The 22912-nt window shown below is 36.4% G+C and overlaps 1 protein-coding gene across 6 annotated transcripts in view; it reads left to right on the forward strand.

Annotated features, from left to right (window-relative positions):
• NPAS3 (neuronal PAS domain protein 3) overlaps positions 1–22912 on the forward strand; it is a 598518-nt gene that overhangs the window by 560292 nt on the left and 15314 nt on the right. For all 6 annotated transcript variants that reach the window (XM_048949919.1, XM_048949921.1, XM_048949920.1 and 3 more), the window contains 2 exons: positions 7934–8127; positions 13969–14075. In XM_048949919.1, the coding sequence (XP_048805876.1) occupies positions 7934–8127; positions 13969–14075 (301 nt within the window). The remainder of the gene's footprint in view (positions 1–7933; positions 8128–13968; positions 14076–22912) is intronic.

The raw sequence follows: 22912 nt of genomic DNA on the forward strand, positions 1-22912 counted from the left end.
CTGTTATTTTTATGGCTACTTTTTCAGGTTGCGTTGTGGTGATTTCATTCATTTTCTTCTCCATCCATTTCTTAAATAAGTTGATCTTCTTCAAATGCTCGTAAATTTTGGATTATGAAAAAAAATGCATTGTTGGTATATCTAATTGTTAGTAAGATCCTAGAAAAAAAAAAAAAAGAGTTCAAAGGTATTAAAATAAAACCTGACGTGTTGAATTACTGTTTAACATTAGAATATTTGGAGCTGCTATTGAGGAGGCTGACTATGATAGTGGATTTGCAGTTGTATTTGGAAAAATAAATGAAAAAATAGAATATATAAAACTCAGCAATGCATGTTTTGCTAATTCTATGAAGCTAATTTCTGGAGTGTTGGCTCCACATCATCTTTTATTTAGAGAAAAATAGGTGATCTGTTACAATTAGTAAAAAATCATAACACAGAAAATGAAGGAATAGTAACATATTTTATGACATAAATATACTTTTGAATGGAGTATTTTAATCTCACAATTTTTTTATTGCACTATGCTGTACTAAATAATTATTCCTAACATATTATCCTAAATAATAAAGCGAAGGTACTGTTCTGTAATAGAATAAAAAATTATCCATACATTAAGGGTCTAATAATGTTGATCTAACGCTATCCAAAATGCAGATATGTTTTTTATTAATTATTCTTGAGCAACCTCTGGTCTTGTCCATTTCCCAGAGTGTTACAACTTGATGATTCTTGAAAAACCACATGTTGTACACTCTTGAAGTTTCCTTTTCTGTTTGTAATGGCAGTTGTATGCGTCATTTCTCGTATAACAGTCTTCCATTACTTCTACAATATGGTTGCAGTTTATTGTTTCGATAACTCGAACCTAGACACTTCCAGATCAGTGAGCTTCATGTGATAGGTGTAAGGTTGGCAATTTCAGGTTCTTGTTTTGACTTTGCTCTTTTGGAGAGTTAGAAGGTGGTCCTCATCACCTTTCCTGTAGTTCATTACTTAGTGAGAAAGGAATGGGAGATAAGAGCTTGTGCATCCTGAGAGGGAGAGTTGGAATTATGCATCCCAAGAAGTTTTTGTATGTGTGATCAAAACACTAGCTTTTATGCAGAAGGCTGTTTGTGGCATACCTGAATGAAAGTGACTCTGGCTATTGTGCTTGCTACTGGAGTCAGTAGTTCTTATATGCAATAAGTATTACTCTACTTGGGTCCTTTTTGGCATTGAGCAAGAGCTATGAACCGAGCTTGCCAAGCCATGGTGCTTCTCGTGTGATGCATGCCTTTAAGTATGCAGTGTGTTTGAGGTCTCATAAGGATACATTTTTAAAACCCTTAGGATTAGGCTAAATTCTCTTTCTGTCTGTTCTAAGCAGTGAAATAGCTTTTGAATCTTATTATTTGGAGGAAGTGATGTCTGGGGCGAGTAGAAAAGCCAAGAGTGTCTCCAGAAAGTAGTACTGACTTTTTAACAATAAAATACATCCTGAGACTAAATATGCTGTTTAAATGTAAATGTCATTTCCATTCACAAACTGTCTTTTGCAGGTGTATTTGAGGGGATTTAAAATGTACTTGCCGATGGTAAAGAGGCTATTGATCTTGAAACTACATATGCGTTGGGAATAATGTTTGCCCTCCTTGAAATCAGACTTGCGTTCTTTGATAAGGTGCTCAAGACCACAAGTCTTAAGAGTGGTTCAGGTAGCATTCGGTGCAAAATTGAATTAAGACAGTGCATTTTACTTTCAAAAATGTTTCTCAGGATTCAGAGATTATTTCCTAGACTCTTTTTTTTCTTGGTCACCATCGTTCAGAACGGCTGACTGATGACTGGTTTCCTTTGTTCTGGTGCAAACCTGATACAGTAGGACAAGGTTTACGTGTAGAAGCAATATCTTTCATTAGATGAACCACTATTGTCTGGAAAAAATAAGATTTCTGGGCATACAAGTACTTCTTAAAGAATAAAACCGAAACAGCAAACTTCTGAGCCAAATAAGAGTTGAGAACATTTATTATAAGTAGACATGTTATTCTGTTATGCTGTCCAGCAAAAAAGGTAGGTGATGTTATGAAGTTGGAGGAAAGAAGATAGGATGCTAATCTTGGAATGGAAAAGAGGCAGTGACACAACAGGAGCATGCATCTGCAAACTTCTTTATCTGTGAGGTAATTCATCAGGTTTCCAGACATGCAGGAATCCCCTGGAGTGGCTACTGGGCACGTGCAATCTAATTTACATGACACATGCTGCTAGTCCAGTGTTTCCTTTGCGTACTAAAATAGCTCTCCATGTGATATAGAATTGACGTGTGTACAGCATGTCAAATGCATGTGGGACACATCAAACTGGTGTATTAATCAACATACTGCAGCTGTAGTAATATGCTATTTTCAACACCAACATGGCATGTTCTGTGGGACTTCATATTAGGAATACTGCAGCGTTTATTGAAATGCAGTAGGTCTGAGAATGGAATATGCAAGTATTACTGGAACTGCAAACCCAAGACCTTACTGGACCTCTTTGAACCTAACTGCTGCTGTATAACAAGGATAGGCAAGTTTCATATTTTTCCAAACCTTTCCTGAAGATTGGAAGAGCAGCCCCAAGATTAGGAGAGATGACAAGGCAGCAGAACCTCAGAAGTAAATGGCTTCTGACCATAGGAAAACAAGCAAATCGTAGATTACAGGATCATATAATTCTTTTAAAGGTCATCTAGTCCAACTCCCACAATGAACAGAGACATCCACAGCTAGATCAGGCAGCTCAGAGCCTGGTCCAGCCTTGGCCCTGGAAGTCTCCAGGGACAGAGCATCCACCGCTTCCCTAGGCGACCTGTTTCAGTGCCTCACTACCCTCACTGTAAAAGACTTCTTCCTTAAGTCCAACCTAATTCTATCCTCGTTAAGTCTGAAGCCATCTTCCCTTGTCCTGTCACCACAGACCCTGCTAAAGAATCTGTCCCCTTCTTTCCTGCAGCTTCTCTTTAGGTACTGATAGGCCTCTTGCCATCCACCAGTACTGAATCCTATTTGGCAGGACTGTTCTCAGTCCTTTTATCCTCCAGCTTGTATTGACAGTGGAGGTTGCCTCAACACAGGTGCAAGGCTTGCACTTAAAAGTGTTGTGGTAACTGCAGAAGAGTACAGGAAGAGGAGAAGACAACACTGATACATAAAGAAGACTATACTGAAATTTGGGTTGATAGGCATGGTTATACTTTGATGTCAGAAAAGAAGACTTTGTGAGATATCGCTGAACCGCAGAAACAACAGTAGACTGTTTTCTTTGAAAAGCTGAAAGGAAAGCCTTTTTCCTAATGTCTGATCTTAGTTTAGAAATCACCTGAAACCATTTAGGCATGCTTTATATTGTGGAGTGTTAAAACACATCTGTCTAGTGTTACAGGCAAGTTTAGAGATAGGTGTCCACATGTCTGTGTATGAGTAAATAAATATTCCAAATATATGGCTACAATTTCTAAGATTCAGTCAATTTTAGTTATTGAAATTAACAGTATGTTAAAGGTTTAAATGTTAATTTTGGAAAGATATAATAACACCTTTGAGAAACCAAAGCAAATACATAAATTCTTGATAATCACAGTTCTTTTTGTTAGGGGGAAGAAATGTATCTGTGAGATTTTCATAAGACAGTTGCATAAAAATCCAGGCACACAATCTGTATTAGGATGTTTTCATACATGACTGTCTTGTCAAAATTTGGATTTAAGCTATAATTTTAAGGTCTCAAATTTAATGTCTCATTAAGAGAAATTAGGTGGAGGAAGAATTTTTTCCAATGTGGTTGTTTCAGTTCAATAATAAATTGGCATCGTCATTCACAGAGAGAACAAAAGAAATAGTTTAGAAATTTATTTCTAATGGAAGTTTAACTTTTGAAGAACACAGAGATATCTGAAAGGTAAAAATCACAGATTTCTCATGCTTCCAGGTTTTTATTGCCTCTGGTAATACATGTCCTTACTTTTACATCACATGTATGTGAAAAAAATAGATGTAATATTTAAAGATGCCTTTTGACAAAGAAAATATTTCCATCTCTAGAGGTGAGACTTATCTTTAAAGGATGATGAGCAGTTTCCAGATGTGTTTTTCAAGTACTGGGCTTTCCTTTCCTTAAGTCTTGACAGAGGAAAGGTTTTATCAAGGTCTTTGTGATGCTCTTGTTTATTATGAGAAGACATTAGTAGAGTACATCCAAGTGCTTATCGCCTAACAGATGATTAAAGAGAGCATATGGCAGGGAAAATAAATATATATTTGTCCAAGCAATGTGGCTTGTTGACACTCCCACACTCACCATAAATTGTGTATACATGTACTCCCTATTATATGTACATTACATGTACATATAATATTTTGCAAATCTCTTTTCTAATCAGCTAAAAATAAAAGCCAAATAATGCTTTTTTTTCTCTGATATTGAAGTGTCAGGCAAAGTTGATTTAGAATTTTTTAACAAAGCAATTAAGCAGTACAGAAGATTTTTATAGTATTTGTTTTGCTTTAGTCTGACATTTTAGAGCAGGATATGTTTTCTATTTATTTCACAAGGTCACCAGTTTTATTCTTGCAGAATGGTATTTGGTTCATCTACCTGTTTGTCCATGTACAAATATCATACAACATTGCAAGCAGTAATACAAGTTAGAGTGGTCTATGTAAAACCCTAGTCTAGATCAGGACATAAAGTTCATTGTGGATTCCCTCCACTTCTATATGATGAAAGTATCAAGGAAGTTAGAATATCTGCCAGTAAATAGTTTGCAAGCCAAAAAATAAAAAAATCTCACAACCCAATCTATCTTTCATTAAGTTATCAAAAAAAAAAAAAAAAACCTACTAATTTCAGACTGCCCTATTCATTTAGGAGACACACAGAGAAATGCTGGAGAAATATGTATAGCTCTTGACATAAAACGTTTCTGATGACTCCTTTGGTCAAGAATATAGCATTCACCCACCTTTTATATAATGGACAAAACACAGTATCACTACCTAACTGTGACATCTAAATATGACAATCTTCTTATATAGTATTACTAGAAAAAGAAAGGTAATCGTAGTTTCAAGGTGGATTTTGATTGTTCAGAAGAAAGTATTTATAAATAAAGCAGCACAGAAGAGCTGCATTTTGTTTTGCTTTTCAGAATGTTCCTATCAAAATTTTGTTGAATATTTACATCTGCATCCAAGTATTGGACTCCACATAGTAGTTTATTCTTGCAATTTAACTTCATTAAAGTCATTATACTGATTTAGAGTATGATAGACTAGTGCTTTGGGATTGAATTATAAAGAGATTAATTTTACCTACTGGCGATAATTGACCCCATAATTCCTATCACCCCTAATCTCAATTCACGTGAACCAATGTTAAAAGTGGCAATACTCACAATGTAGGCAAGGTCGTGACAGCTAGTATTGTTTCTTACTACCAATTAGATTTCCCATTTGGTGAGTTTGACTAATGTCATAGAAAGGGTTTCAGGCATGGAAATAGGTTTTTTTAAGACACACAAGCACTAGAGCTGATGAGCATTTTGTTGTACGTTTCCCAGTGTACAGAATTAGAATGCAACTGAATGCTGACCCATAAAGTTTGAATTCACATAGGGATTTAAAACCTATCTTGATCCATGAAAGAGCTAGAAACAAACAGTAATTTGAATCTGGAAGCAAACTTTCTTGAAACTTGATGATGGTAAAATGTGGTGTGCCTAGCATGTTTGGAACCATCTCTTGTTGATAATACTACATTTCTGGTGTACTTCAGATGAGGAACCAAAATGAAAGAGTGAGTTTTAATTGAATAGATGCTTTTCAAAATCAAATCATGTTGATAGTTAGCTGCAAATGACATAGAGACTTCAAAAAATACAAGGAAAAGATAAATGGATTTTAAGTGTGATATATTTTAAATTTTCCCTTAAGTAATAGTGCCAACTTCAAACACATTAGCATAACAGTTTTCTGAGAAAACAACAGAACAACAATACTTTTGCATAGCACTTTCAGCATAAGATTATTTTTCACATTATTACTAGTTATCCATCAGCATTTTTCCAAGTATTTACAGATTTGTGTTTCTGGAGTAAGCTGAAACTGTGTGATAAAATAAGACAGATAATGATAAAAAGCATATGTATATGCAAGCCTAGCTAGAAGGAGCAAAATACACTATTACTGCCCCTCCTGTGAAGTTAATCCTATTTCTTTTAGCCATTTCTTCATTAGTTTATGAGGTCTAGGGGAAAAAAAAATTAAAATGTGTTTGAAATGGTATTTTTGCATCTTGCCTTTAGGTACATCTACAAATATTCATAGAATAGTTTGTTCTTGGAAGGTACATTAAGTGTGAGTTTAGGCAATAATTACTTCTAATGTGAGTGGTCAGAAATTTGCATTTGAAATGGACAAACAAAACAAATAAGAGTTTTCCTCATTCTTATTCACCATACTGGCTGAGAAGTTAAATAGCAAATAAAGGAAAAATTTTAATGATCAAATTTGGGGTGGGGAAGGGTGGAGAAGGTAAGATGGAAAAACTTCAAGGCTCAGATTATACATGTGCTAGCGTTAATCAGATTTGAATTTAGATGCAGTCTTACTCATGAGCTTCTCCTTCACTTAACTATCTATGTCATCAGAAGTATGCAAAGGGGTTGGCTGCTATCTCTGTGAGATGAGTGCCAGAGGACGTAACTACATCCCAATTCTGTCCCCTGCCCCATACTAACCAACACCTCTGGAGACCTCTGCATAGCAATTCTGGGATCACAGTGAAAGTGACTCCTGTGCTCTGTAGCCCTGTTCTTCATGCTGATGCTGGAACACGCTCTGAGGATGAAAATCTGGAAGAGCCTCCAAAAGCCAGTTCTTAAGACACCTTATGCATTTGTACAGGAACTGCAGTTTACATTTTCAGTCTGGTGCTTTTGTTCTATTGAAAAAACAACTCGTGTATTTTTTTCCATGGTAGAATTACTGAAGGCGTGAAGCTGTAACTGTTGGATTATTCTGTACCCAGAGTTTCAGCTTGTTCCATTTCATTCAACATTCTTAGACTTTCATTCTCCAGGAGTACAACTAGATCTCCTCAGCATCTCCTGGCATTGTCTTGTGAACAGGGAGAGAAACCACCAATCCCTAGAGTTTTCGATACATACATAGTGCATTAAGCAAAGGCATTATATTTCTACCAGCTCGTTAAAAGCTTACAGTGGATGCATTAAAAGCTTGCAATGGAAGTGTGCATAAGTTGATGACTTGTACTCTGCTGCTTCGCAAATTGTCAACCAGAAATAAGTAAATCAAGGCTATGAGCAGTGTCTCCATGTTGTAGGTAGCTAGCAATTAAATTAAAACCGTTATGGAAAAGTTTCAAAACTAATGATCTTTTCGTCTCATATTCAGTTTCAAAATGTTAGGAAATTAATGCTCCTTTTCTCATTTCATTAGTTCAATTTTCTCCCCTTCTCTCCTTTCTTTTATTGGATTCCTAGGGGTTTCTCTGTTATTATTATTCTCTTTCTGTAACAACCACTACAATAAAAATCAATAGCACAGGAGTTCTGAGTTTTTATTTGATGAATGTGAAACATTTGCCTATATATATAATAAAACAAATATATATATATATATAATATATACATATATTTATTTTATATATATACATATTATATATTATACATATATATTTGTTTTATTTTATTTTGCCTTGAGGACATATTGACAGTCAATATTAATAAGCTTAAGACTAATACTGGAAGTTAATTATTACAGTTTCTGGCTGTGGTAAGTGTTCTATAGGATATAGTAATTATATCCTTTAAAAGAAACTGATGTCATGGTCGCATCCAGAATTCACTGGAGTTTCTTTTACTGTTTTTATTTTTCAGGTGATTCATATAACAGGCCGCTTACGTCTGAGAGTGTCACTGTCTCATGGACGGACAGTACCCAGCCAAATCATGGGACTTGTTGTCGTTGCTCATGCTTTGCCACCTCCTACAATTAATGAAGTCAGGATTGACTGCCACATGTTTGTCACTCGTGTGAATATGGACCTCAATATCATTTACTGTGAAAATAGGTACAGATTTTAGCTCCTTTTTTAATTGTTTTATTTCCAAATATTCTTTATTCTGTTGGCTTAGTAAAAAGTTTTGAAATTTGTGATTCCTGCAATGTCATTCTGGTGTTGTTTGAGAGCACTGGATTCACACTCATTGTCATCATCTCCATTACCGTTGCATTCTTAGAGTATAAACTAAATACTATGTTTTGAAGGAATTGTTCCTGAAATAGGGGAAGATAGATCAGAAGAGTTTCCTTTAAGCTTCCCTTGCTTTTTACAATCTGCCATTCTACCCCTCAGAGGCAAGATTCAGAGCTGCTCATATGACTTATATGGCTGTCCTTACACGCTCCCCTGTCTCGACAAGTCCTACTTTATTTACAGTTTCCTGGTTTTGAACAAATCTGTAGATTGCAACACATTGTGCTTAGTGTTTAATGGAACAGAAGCACAGATGGCCTAGATAGTAGGCTAGGAGAGGTGGGAAAACTGTAGATTAAAATTGTTTAAGGACATATTAGGAAAGGCAGCAGTGAAATGGGAAGAGGTGAATAAGGAGTTGGTGGGAGAGGAGGCTATGTTTAATGTAACAGGGACAAGTGATTTAGGAAAGTAGACAGAATTTAAGTTCAGCCGTCTACTCCCTATGACTAGGGCATCAGGAGTGGCAGGATTTGAGGCAGGGAAGCCCTGCCAGGACATTCATGTTAATGCCTATTGTTGCCATTGGGACCTTTAAAAATAGATATAAAATGTAGAGAACAGGTATTTAGAGCAGAATGAAGAGATCTGAGAAAGAAGATATGATAAGGAAGTTTGAGTTCTGTTGATGGAAATCTCAGAGAAAAGCCACAAAACTTTGTCAAGAGAACCTGTCATTAAAAAGTAGAACAAGCGAGATTACTCGGGCAAGCTTTTCATGTAACTGCAGAAATTGTGTGTTGTAAATACGAGTTCAAGATCTCTGTAATAATCAATAATGGAACACCTCTGTTCAGAATAGTACATCCACATAAATGCTCTGTTGAATCAGGGCCTTACAAAATTTACAATAATTCTGAGTTTCAATTATTAGTATATTTTTGCTGTCATGTTGCTAAACATCCACAATAATAATATTAAAAATATTATTTGTCTATTAAAGAGACCACTTCATCTAAACTTCCAAAGTATTTTCTAAAGGAAAATGTATTATTCTCATTTTTAAGTTTGGAGAAATTGAGCAATAGTAGATGACTTGCACAAGTTCACACAGAAAGTTGATAACAATATAAAGATTTACACTGGCTTTTTGCCTGTGATTCTACCCAATGAGTTTCTAGATTCTGTATAGTCTGGCAGCTATTGAAAGAGCTCTGGGATTTAGCACTAGGATCTAAAAGAAAACTTTAGCCTTAGTATGTGATTTGACTGTGACCTACACTGGTGGTAATGGAAAGCAGCTACCACTGCAGAGCTCATCAGTGGTCTCTGTGAAATGAATTTCTGGTATCTGTCCAGTTCCTAATTAACAGATTTCCTTTTAACGAAATCACATGCACTTACTGTTACCTTTGCTGGCAACCTCAATGGGAGAAAAAAAGCCAGGAATGAAATGGATGTGGAAAATGAACTATTCCATCAGGTCAACTATAATATAAAGTTTTGGATTGCGTTAGAAAGATTTACACTTTTCTGCTGACCATTTGGCATCTTTAAGAACCCTACACTGTGTGTGTTTGTGTTTAATTAAACAGTGTTTTCAAACTTCCCATGCATTTACATGTAGAAATTAGTACTTAAAATTCCTTGAGAAAGGCATCACTGAAAAACCTAAAGTGCATCGCACATGGAATGCTGTTTGGAAATCACAAAGAAAAAGCCAGTAACATGGTAAACTATGGTAAGCTAGCTGATTTACTTATGCAAGAAAACATTGAGCATAATAACATTTTTCATTAGAAAAGGTAAAGACAATATCATAAAGTTGCTTTTCCCTGTCTATAGTGGATTTCTTACACAGTAGGGTGGAATGCATATGATGATACTTGAATTTATGTTGCAATAGTTACATTTTTAAGACTCAGTGGCAGTGTTAAAAAATTATAAAAGGAATTTCAAATAGTAGAAACAGTTCTGCCAGGACTGAGAGGTGAATGTTAGCTCAGTGAGACAGCGGGGCTTCCACTCCTGAAAAATAGTGTTAGATTGGCAGGACTTAAATTTCATAGCAGGCACATAGTAGAATAAGACTATTAAAGCTGGAGGAATGGAAAGGGCAAAAGAAGGCAAGGAAGTAACTGAACAGCTGATATGAAGCTGTCAGATGAATTATCTGGGCATGTGCCAAGGCCATTCTCTGACTCAAGGAAGTTGGTATCTCTCTTCTGGGGCTATAGAAAAGAAGTTTAAGTATCCTTTCCTGAATATATGGGCTTGACTCCTGGCATTTGGGGGCAGCAGGGAAATTCTTTGTGGTGTAACAGTAAAGCAAGTGCAGTGCTGATGAAAATGGAAAAATAGATCCATGCTGGGGAAGCCATAAGCATTATTTATGGAGCAATGGGGAATTACTAGCAGCAGCAGGGAGTATGGAGCAGAAGCCCTGCTACTTAACCAAAATAAATGCTCACAGTGGACCATTGGATCAGCAGGGGTGAGATCAACAGTACTCCTATTTTTCCAAGCGGTTGCCTGATTGCAGTAGTGGGGAGTGAAAGTGACATAAGTCTTTGGGTGCATCTTGTTAGTTTATTCTGAATGAAGATATCTGCATCAGAATCCTGGAGTCACTGCAGAAATTAGTCAACTGTTGACATCCTTTTGAAACAAGATCAGTTAGTACACTGGCTCTTTCTAAGAATTAATATTTTATTCTGTGATTATGGAATGGAGATGTAAATTTCAATATGTCAGTCCATGTGCCTGCTATCCAAATGTGAAATTCACGTCATAAACTTCATCACTTAGTGTAAGATAGTCTAGAATTTATTTCTTAGTCAGTGGAGTGAGAACGGCACCTTCAGAGGATAAGCCATCTTGGATTATGATAAAGGAACTAAAACCAAAATAGAGTCCGCTGCCAGAAGACAGTGTAAAGTGTGCTTTCAGTATCAACTTACTATATATCACAAATATAAGGGGTTTGGCCTGTTGGTATGACAGTAGTTGCCAATAGTTACTTAAGATGTGCAAAAAGAGTCTTGTTTACAGAGATTCAAGTGCAAGTATCTGCACATTTTTGTCCTAATTCAGCAAAGCACATATCTCTGTCTTTAAATTTCAGTTATGTTAATAGTCCTGTAATTCAGTGGAACCACCAATCTGTTCACAGGTAAACCTGTACTTATGTTTTAGAGGATGGACATCTGCCTATTCAGTAGAACTGAGTTCCTACTGATCTACCTATTGCTTTAGCATTTTGTTGGGCTGGGAGCTATAAGACCTAGTGCTCTAAAATATAACATTTCTTCCTTTTCTCTCTTTTAGTGATCTATTTTGCATCTTAGATACTTTTGATATGAGTGTCCTCTTTGATGTAGTTTCTTTCCCTTCTGATTTTGGTGTCATTGCTTCTCAATGATCATCATATACATCTCTAGATTCTTTCCGTTTCTTCCATTTTTTTTTTTTAATCTAAAGAAAAAAATCTTTTATCCTTCACATGTCTGTTTTGAAGAGCCATTTCTTAGTATTTTCCTTAAATTTAAGAGACTGAATTTGCTTCTACAGTTGCCTTACTTTGTTCATTTTTAAGTGTTAAAACTTTACAGAAACACTCTGCTGCATAGACGCAAAATATACCTGAGTCAAATTTACCAGAGTGCAGAATGACAGTCCTCCATGTGAACTGTAGCAACCATAGTCTGGGTGCATCATGGGGCTGTGGCTGTGATGCTGCACAGCCTATTTCTCCCCTTCTACAACACAACTGCTCCCATACTTCTAGCGGACCACATCTGTGTTGTTAAATAACACAAACATGACGGTTCGAGCTGTCATATCCTTTCCCTGCAGCCTCTGGAACAATCATATGAGGACCAGGAGTGACAGAACTCTTGGTCCTGTCAAAATCTGTCAAGAGACTGTTCTTTATTTATGTACTGGACTTCTCCCTCAACTTGAACCATAGCCATCTCCAAACAGAAATACAATATTCTTAGGCCAAAGAGAGAACAAAAAATGCTAATGAGGAGAGTATAGAGCTGAGAAGAAGAGAGGCTTGAGTTTTTGTTCCTGTACTATTTTTGTTCTGTGTATCATTTACACACTTGGTTTTGTATAAAAAATAATATACAGTCCAGAGAACAGAAAACTTTTAATGTCAGACTCTTATTTGTTCTGATAAGGTATCTTATCACTGGTCAGAGTTCCTAGGTCCTTTGCTTGATGGCTGCTAATTCACTGTGCAAACTAAGTAGTGTAACTCAGCAGGAGTAGGGAGTCCCACTACCACCATCCCAGACTTCTTTATCTGATGAACGTTGTCATCTCCCAGTAGGTAGAAGAGATGCATTTCAACTGTGAACAGTTGTGGTGAATAGTAGATGGGTATCCCTACATAGGTATCCCACATCTGGCTAAATACTATAATACTAAACAGTCCTTTGACTTCAACATGCTCTGCAAGTGGGACAAGACTGTTGTGTTTTATGCTAAACTTGATCTGACAATCTGGCAAATCTGAGTCCATGTGTTTCTCCTGTGACAGTTTTGCAGGGGTTTAATATGGACTATGCAGCCAATCAGTGCTGCTGTTGCGCTATCTAATACTTCATTCTTCTTCCTCCTCCAGCCTTCCCTGTCTATGCACTTTCAGATAGTTTTGCCAGTCAGTGCCTCAAGGTTTGTGCTCACCACCTCTGCCTGCTGGGGGCCCCTGGGACCTGTGTGGTCCAGTTTCTGTTTGATCTCCTCACTGGCCTGTACTCTGGATCGCAATTCTGTTGTTTCAGCTGTCTGGTTCTATCAAGACATTTGGTGTTTCTTACAACTCTCTTAAATGGATGCCTATTATGGCTTACAACTGTGAAGTGGGCTTAAACCCAACCATTATAGCATGCTTTAAACTTTAAGGATTATTCAATTTCCAGAAAACAATCTTACTTTTAATTGCTGGTATGTGCAAGGCATTTTCCAAATGTTTTGTTTTCTCTACTGCACTTAAGAGCATTGTTATTTTGGTACTCAATGACAAAAGTTTGCACAGGCTCACAGACACAAAGGTCTGAAGAATAGATTTTAAAGTTTCTATGTGCAATAAACAACAAAGTCCCAGTTGAAAGGGCCCAGAGTGAAAGCTGAGCTCCCAAATGAATTAGACTAAAAAAGATAACACCCTGAGGCATCTGTATGTCTCGGCATTTAAATTATATCCCTTGAAATATCAGTTTGGACTTAGTGCCAAGGGATGGTTGAAGATCTTTTTCATGAATATACGCAATAGAAGACCAATCTGTTTAAATGAAATGTCTCTAATCATTTGTTATAAACATACCATAGTTTTGCTTTATTGTGCAATTTTGAATCATCTTGGTCCTTTAATAAAGGTTTTGGATTGTTGCAAATGCTTTACAGCTTCATGGAATTATACAGTCTTGGTGTTACACTACAACAAGAATAGGGAACAAAATAACTTTTCACTTACTCAGTGAATTATATGACTTCGAGGTTTTTTTTTAAAACTGATTTCTCTTTTTGTTTTTAAGGCTTCTTCTTATTAGTGCAGGTATGTTTGGTTTGAATTTATGGAAGAGACTTCATGACATTATTACAGTGGTGAAAAAATTATTTTGCAGATTTCATTTTCTTAGCCACTTCGCAATTATTGTGTTCTTTTCCTCCTTTAATTAAAAATTTCATTTTTTTCCTTTTTAGGATTAGTGATTACATGGATTTGACCCCTGTAGATATCGTAGGAAAGAGATGTTATCACTTTATTCATGCTGAAGATGTGGAAGGCATCAGGCATAGTCACTTGGACTGTAAGTACCTCCATTTTTTTGTCAAAATAATCTGCTATCAGATTGTTCCTGAACCACTGTTTATATTTCCTGACTGGAAGCCTACATCATGCAGCTGCTTTTTTTCATTACAGAACTTCATAGGGGGTAGCACAAATTTAGGTTTTTGTATCAGTTATTTTCAGGTCTTTCTATAGATACATAGCATAACTCACATATGTTGGAATAAAAAATTGTATTTGTGTTACTAGAGTTTCCAGTAGCTGTTCATGCACATGTTCTGTGCATTATTTTACTCCCTCAAAGAGGTATTTCTTACGTGAGAAACACCTTTTCTACATAGAAAACGAACTCCTCTCATTTTTTGTTAGTCATAACACAGAGGTCAAAAACCAGCATATTTGGGATTTCACCAGATTGTTCAGTACAGAACTGAGCTACATCTTCACCAGTGTTTAAACCATGCATTGCGTTTACATCTAAACATCCTCAATCATCTAAGTCCCTGTTATTTCCACACGGGTAGTATCTGATGATCAGGATGAGGGAAATACAAGTACAAAAATGTTTCAAGAGACAAACGTTACCAGAGAGCATGTGTCTCTGTATGGGGGAAGGGAGGTTCAGCTTGATTCCTTGTAATTAAACTCTTTATATTCTTCTTATTAAAAGCCATAGGGCCTAATTCTTTTCTTGTTGAGATCTGTTGACTTCAGTGATGGTGCTCCTGATTTACCCTGGTATGAAAAGAGACTTAAGCCCATAATCTCTAGTTTATCTGTGCCTGCAGATAATTCTTTGGAAGTTTCAGTGACTGACTGCGTTTATGATTGACTTGTATGTTTTTCTAATTTAAAAGGCCATCTGAAAGCTGCTTCTCTCACATTTGAATAGCTCTGCTTTTTCAAAGTCTTTATAATGTAGAATTTGGTGAATCCATGCACCATGTCCTGTTAGTACTCACTAGTGAAAGGGTAGCAACCCAAATCCAGCTAGCTTTATTAAGTTCTTAGAGAACTACACAAGATGTTAGAAGACATTATAAATCTTTGGTCCCTTTGCTTGATACGTAAGAAAGATAGAATAACTTTAACTGGAAAGCAAGACAGGAAGGACCACTTCTATGATAATATCTGGCAGCCAACACTACTATCAAGTTCTGTTAGCTTTCAAATAGTCCCTCAAATTACTTGCAGGTAAGGTGTATTTAGCATAAGAAGGTCAGGTTAGATAAAATTCTGTGGAAAAAAAATCAACTATCCATAATGAAAAACAAATGGCCATTCTGCATCATTTACATTTGGATGTTTTAATATCCACAAGGATATGGCAGTTGATAAAAAACGAAGGAACAAACTGAGAAACCTACTGGGTTCTCTTGAAACTGGAAGTCAAAAAATGACAAGTTGCTTTTCCACTGAATTATGTGACCAAGGAAATAAAAGATATTTATGACTGAGACTTAGCATACCACCTGGCAGAGATGAACATCCCATTTGAAAAAGACCTTAATCTTCTGAATGACCACTTCTCTCTGAAATAGAATATGCTTTATGAAACATTCATCTTCAGAAAACTTAGAGACTTCTTTCTCAAACAGTGCAGTGCAGTGCTGTGTGGCCTAGCGTATGAGCACTGGGCTAGCACTCAGGAGACCCCTGTGATTGCTTCACATTGCTGTAGATGTTTCTGCTCTCACTGTATGTCTGACTTCAGCAGAGTTCCAAACTTTTTCTGTAACTATAGCATAAATACTCTTTCTAGGCTCAATATTTTCAGTAGGTGAGGTCACTTTGTTAGGTCTTTTATTTACAGGTGTTCTCATGGCGTATAGGAACAGGATGTTCATAAAATCATTCAGGCTGGGAGGAACTCTGGAGCACTATCTGAATCAAAATTGATTCATAGCAAATTTTTTAGGTCTTTGGCTAGCTGGTCTTGAAAACCTTCAAGGACAAGTATGCCACAACTTATCTGAGCAGCCTATTCCAACTACCCTTGATAAGGGCTTAATTATCACCACAGTGATTTTTTTTTTTTCCATCTGGCTAGTTAGAATTTCCCTGTTTTGATTGTGCAGCTCATAGCTGCATCTTAGCAGACTGTTAGGTCTCCCAAAGCCACCTCTTCTTCAGATCAAGCAAGCCTGTCCCTACAGGTTGAGTGCTCCAGCTCCTAACATCTTGATAGCCCTCTGTTGAGCTCACTGAAGTTTGTCACTATTTCACTTGTACTGGAGTGCCCCAATTTGATGTTATTTTCCAGCTGCAGCATAAAAAAGGTCAAGTAAAGGGAAATAATGACTTTCTGTGATCTACTGGTTATCCCCTTTTGTACAGCCCGTAAAGCACACTGCTAGTTTGTGCTTAGTCTGTTGTCCACCAGGACCACTGGGTCCTTTTCAGCAAAGCAGCTACCCAGCCAGTCACTTCACAGCCTGTAGCGTTACAGGGAGTCTGTCCATCCCAGGTACAGGCATTTGTTTTTTCATGTTGTTCAGAATCATGCTCTGGATGAACAATCGTGAAGTTTAAATTAGACTTGGGAATAGCTCAGTAAGTATACTTGCCCATTATCACTGCTGCAAAGGTTGAAGTGATGCCCAAAGAGATCCTTGATTTTTCTAGCATTTGGAAAAGTACTTTGTAGAAATGCCATGGGAAAGAAATCATAAAACTCCAAAATACTTCATAGCAAGTTTTCCATCACAGAAAATCAAGCTTAGACCAATCTAGAAAGATAAAATCCTTGTTTCAGTTTAAAAAAAAAAAAATTAAATTAGAAAAAAGAGCTAAACTTCAAGAATCTACAACACTGGCTGTAGAAGGTAAGAGACAGCAGAACTGTAGTTTCCCTAAATAGATAAAGCAGGAGGTTTGTCAGTCCTATGCAGAATGCTTGCTTGATATGGATAAAAAGCAGTGTTATACAGTGTTTTAAAGAGCAGCTAGAAGCTGAAATATCAGTTAAAAGGCCCTGTGAAAAAGTAATGCAGGACTTGAGAAAGCATCAATCTGAAGATGTATTTGGTAGATGCTTACAGAGAGCATATAAAAATCTGATAGCTTTTTAAAGGACAGAAAATAGTTTTTAAAGATTAAAACAAGAATCCCAAATTGTATTGGTAAATCTAAGAGTAAGAAGAAACACAAATAAAACTCTTACTGTTGCCTATTAATTGACAAAATATTAGGAAAAAATGGAAAAAATAAGACGAGTATATGCTCCCTTCTCATCCAGGTTATTCAAAGGCATCAAAGAGGGAAACAAACAAAGATGAAAATGCTGCACAAAATCATACAAAAAAAAAAGAGAGCTGTTGATGGCTTCAGATCATAGCAACCTATTAGAAACTGTGAAAAACAGGCCTTGTTAACTCTATCTCAGATAAAAGAAGACAAAAGCTGTTTCAGGAATGTGACAATAACAAGTATAATGGTGAAGAAGGTCTACGGGGCTATAACAGTAACAACAATCTTTTGTAAGGGAACTGCTGCCCTAATTAAAGGTCAGCTACAGTCAATGGAAAACCTTTCATTGCTTCAAAGGACATGGGGATTATGTCTTAAAAAAACAAATTTATAGAGATCCAAGTCCTGACCCCAACAAAGTAAATAGCAAAAATTCCACAAGGTTCAGTGGAGTCTAGATTTCTACTTTGTGAGTTATGTTAGTTAAAGCTTAATGAGACCTCACCTGGAGTGCTGTGTCCAGATATGAAGTCCTTAGTACAGAAGAGACGTGAACGTGTTGGAGTGAATTCAGAGGAGAGGCATGAAAATGAGCCAGCAGATGGAACACCTTTCCTGTGCAGACAGACTGAGAGAACTGAGGATGTTCAGGAGAAGCGAAGGCTTTGGTGAGACCTCATAGTAGCCTTTATCAGGGGACTATAAGAAAGAAGGGACAGACTTTCATAGGTTTTTGTTGTGACAGGACATGGGGAAATGATTTCAGACTAAAACAAGGTGGATTTAAGTTGGATATAAGAAGAAAGTTTTTTACAGTAATGATGGTGAGGCACTGGAGCAGGTTGCCCAGAGGGGTGTTGGGTGCCTCATCTCTGGAGACATTCAAAGTCAGACTGGATAGGGCTCTGAGCAACCTGATGTAGCTGTGTCTCTGCTTATTGCAGGGGAGTTGCAGTGGACGGCCTTTAAGGATCCCTTCCAACTCAAACAATTCTATGATTTTAAGATTCTGATGCCCTTATGAATTGGTAAAATAACATTTATACTTTACCTGTACGTGTTCCTGCATCTATTCCAACACAGTAATATACAGTGACAATCCATAAATTACTGAAGCAAAAGCTTTTCTCAAATATAAATAAAAAGGGATACCGTTTCTGTCTTGTTTCATACAAGCCAATTGATTGGTGTTACAATTTCACCTTATTAATGTATTTCCTATTTTGTAAGACTTCTTGGTTTCAGAAGTTAGGGAAATTTTTCATTTGTTAATCTTTGATGCATTTTTGAATAAATTGCTTGTAGAATCCTGACTGATACCACTTACAATAAATCAAGTCTCTCACTGAGAGAATAGTTACAATGTGCTGTAGTACACAGTCCAGCATCACAACACATCTGATGGCTCAGCTGACACCCCATAACTGACTTAGCTGCAATAGCTTGTGTTTGAATATGAGATCTCAAAAATTGCAAGTCTGGCCATACCCTGGCTCAGATACCATCCCTAATCCTACTCTGTATAACACAGTTAGAATGTGTGGCATGAAAAGAGTAGAAGCTGAATGGTTTACACTGCATAGTTAAACATCTAGGACTAACATACTGAGAAGACCCCTTACAACTAGGTTACTTTTAAGAATAGAAAAGATGGTAGGGTCTCTCTTGCTATTTACCTCTGCCTAGAAACATTGCAGGGCTGAACTTCATATCAAGCAAAGAAAAGCCATGAATCTCTTTGCATGGGTAGAATTGTCTTTGCTCCAATGGTAAGAAAGTGATATAACAGATGGCAGGATACATTTTATGTCAAATCAATGTTAGAAATCAAGCAAATGAATAAAATTACTGATGTATTAGGCAGAACACTGTCTTAAAGATTCAGCAAGGATAATCAGTACTGTTGTACAGATTGAAATACTATGCATGTGTACTTCTCTTTGGTTACCACTGTTATACAGAGGTCTGTGACTATCTTTCTGATTTAAGAAGCAAATATGCTGGTGTCATATACTATAGGAGTACATTTTTTCATTGAACTGAAAAAATGAATGATCCTCACTGAAAAGTAACTTCAGGTATTTGCTGTTGCAGTTCAATGAAGATCATTAAGCATGCTGCAAAGATGCATTTAAAAGGCTAGACCTCCAAAAGCAGCAGTGACTATACTTTTGGACAAATATAGAACAATGTGCCACCATCTCAAAATGAATATATTGCTTGTAAAAGTACTGTCAAAAGTATATACTGGCATATAATACATGTTTTCTTCATTTTGGAATCTTAATTGAGGTCTAAATTCAGAAACCTGACACTGACAAAAAAGATATCTGCTGTTCTCAGCTATTGCATAGAAAATATCATCCTACTCTTTCAGGATTTGATTTACAGCTATAAGAAATACAATTCCTCAGTAACAGTGAGCCAGGGCAGTTCATTTCCCATAAAGCAAAGGTCTCTGATGAGTGTGTTTCGTAGCGTTCCCTTTCATCTACTTTATCTGGTTTTCAGTGGTTAGAATAATCCAGTATTTCTGAAAATAAAATGCTGCACATTCACCTTTATCATGGCTCCCATGTTTTTCAAGGGGTATTACCCCCTCAGTCTGCTTCTGAATAAATAATATATTCATTATTTCTTTTACTTATGTTCAGTAGAAAAATCCTATTGCTGTACAAAATATTACTTAGTGCTTTAGCCTACCAGCTGTAGTTGAACTAGCCCTTTTAACTTATGCACATCAGTTATACTTTTTTTTATTCTCTTAATAACCTCAAATACATGAAAAACAAATAGAATGAGTTGATAATTTCTAACAGTAAAATACACTTCAGATATTTTGCTATCACGCTGTGGAATAACTCTGCAATGTCAAGTAGCACACAATTAGTAAAACTGTAGGGGGAAAAAAAGAAGTGTTTTGATCCTGAGGAATTTTTATCCTAATCAGATCGAAATTTCAATGCTCTTGTAGTGCTTAATATCTTCAATCACCAAAAAAAATCAAACTGATTCCAATGTCAGGTTTTGCATTCTGGGACTGAAATAAAATGCTAAAATATACAAATGAATCTCATGTTTGTACAAGTTTATTATCATCGCTAAAAAGCAAGATTGATTCTAAATTAGGTTGATAGAATGTCTGGCATTTAGCTAATTCTTAAACCAAACTCGCCTGGCATCTTGATGACAGCCTAGTGTATCTCTTTGTCAGAGTGTTGTACAGTTTTCCTCCTTGTCTATACCATGCCCATATCGTGGCCAGCAGTGATTTCTGCAGTGCAGACCACCATCCTTATGACCTTTCAATTGGAGATGGTGGAGATAGAGCAAGATGAGGGTATAAGAGAGAAGAAAATGGAAGAAACTGAAACATGTAAAGAAAACATTTTTTTAATTCACACTAGGAAAAGAATGAAAATGGAATTTGTTTCCAACCCATACCTAGCATTTGTTTTTCAGAACTAGTGAATCACCCAAGCTTAGTAACAAAGAGCGTGTATGACTGATATCTTTCAGCCACTTTCTGAAATCCTGTAACTGTAGCATTTGCTCCTGCAACTGTTTCTTTCAGCTGTGCTGATCTGTCTAGCGCATTTTCTTTTTCTGCTCTCTGATCAATGCCAGTTACTTTAGAAGAAGGTAGAAAATACTGTGATTTTCAATTATGTATGTTGCACCCTCTTTTTTTCTGTATTACACTGTTTATTCATGGTTTATTCACTGTTTAAGATATAAGAATTTATACCACTGCCTACATTTCTGTTTTGGAGCAGGTCCTGTACTATTGTAATATTGAGTATTCTAATTTTCTCCTTAAATATTCACGTATCTCAAATCTCGATAAATTTTTAATCTTTATAGTATCTAATTGCTAAGTTTTTCACGTGCTAGTTTTACTAGGCAAATGTTTTTTGTATGTAAAATATATTATTCATCAGAAGCATCAGGTCTTTTAGATAGTCAACAAACTGGAGAAGTTAACTGGAGAAGTTACATAGATAAAACTTAAGCTATTTAAACCACTGACTGCTGAACTTGCTATTTCCTAATTCCAGAATATTGCCTTCTCCAGCTTGCAGTATACAATTATTTTGCAAGATGCCTCAAATACAGTTTCCAGCAAAACTATTTTATTTAACTCCTGGTGTTATTTCATCTTCAAATTAAATCCAACTCTTTGATGCAGTACTGATTATTATGTCCCCATTTCAGTTTGTAGGCTCTCCACTGTAAGTCTTTCATAGCTCGCTTTTTGTTTCCCCAGTTTACCATTAGTCAGTGAAATATCCTGCCTGCCTAATCCTGCCTGCTAAATGGCCTCTGCACATTTGTCACTTGCCACTAAAACTAAGGGAGGAAAGTGAACTGTTATGAAAGTGTACGAAAGTGTACTCAGGAGATATTTTCATGGCAAGGAAAATTGCAAGAGAAAGACAGGAAAAGAAAGTTTGGTTGGTATGCCAAGTACTGTCTAAGGCAATTAGCTACTCTTCAGAAATCTGCCTTTACTTCCACATTTGAAGTCTTTTTTTAAGCTCCAAATATAAGTTCAATTTTCATTTGAAGCCACTGTAATGGGCTTCTATCATTGCATTGGTCAGCTGAAAATTACACCTAGCTGCTTCTCCTACTTGCATTTTTACTTGCATTCCTATTACAAATGCATGTAGGACTGGCTTTGTAAGTACAGCTTGATTTGCCAGTTACTCCCTTAACCATTTTCTTTATTTTTTTCTACAGATTTTTGTGCTCAAAATTTCCAACCCACTGATTAATTTATACTTCTTTGATATTCGTGTTACGATAACAACATGGTGAATTGCAAGGCTGTGGGAATATCTAAAAAGAGAGGAATATATAAGATTTTATCATGTATCTCCAGCAGCGTTACCTTCACTCTGACCACTAAATTATTTTTGTCATCACTTTGCTACCTGCCATCTGGCTGCACCTCTATAAATGTATGCCATTTTAGAAAGGAAGGGGAAAAGTACTTCCAGTCACATATCCTTTACCTTTGCTGTTGAGATTTGCTCTGAGATTGTTGAGACTAAAAACATTACTTTATAAAGTAAGTTAGAAGCAGAGTGAGTGTTGCTCCATTGAAAATCCAGGGACAATGTAACATTTTTTTTTTTGTAATTTCATAGGCTGTGAAATACTGCATCCTGAAATGAAACTATGCTAATGTATGAAGAGGGTGTTACAGATCTTTCTGGAGTTTCAGAAATACATTAGCACTACGTTTCTCTTTTTTTCTGTTCTTTTTTCTTTTTCAAAGGTCTGGGCAGTTGACCTATTGTCTCTGAGGGAGACTGTTTCCAAAGCCAGAAGGATATGAAAATAGTATCAGTAAAATCTGTAGCACATATCAAATATGAGATAGTGTGGCAACAGAACTTATTAGCACTCCTGTAAAAGAACCTGCATAAATCACCTGTAGTCTTGATATCCATGTGCAATGTGGTCAGTGGTGGATCAATATTATTTTTTTGATATCTGGTAACTTACAAAGCAAGTGGGCTGCTGTCTGAGACTTTGGCCCAGTGGGGATTTTGGGAATGCCCTTCCAATCATCTGAAGCCTTTGTAACTAACCTGCACAGACTGTTAGGCATTGGTTCTGTGATCATAAGAAACTTATTTATTCAGACATTATTTTATT

This window comes from Lagopus muta, chromosome 6 (genome assembly GCF_023343835.1).
Source record: "Lagopus muta isolate bLagMut1 chromosome 6, bLagMut1 primary, whole genome shotgun sequence".
In the NCBI taxonomy this organism is placed as follows: domain Eukaryota; kingdom Metazoa; phylum Chordata; class Aves; order Galliformes; family Phasianidae; genus Lagopus; species Lagopus muta.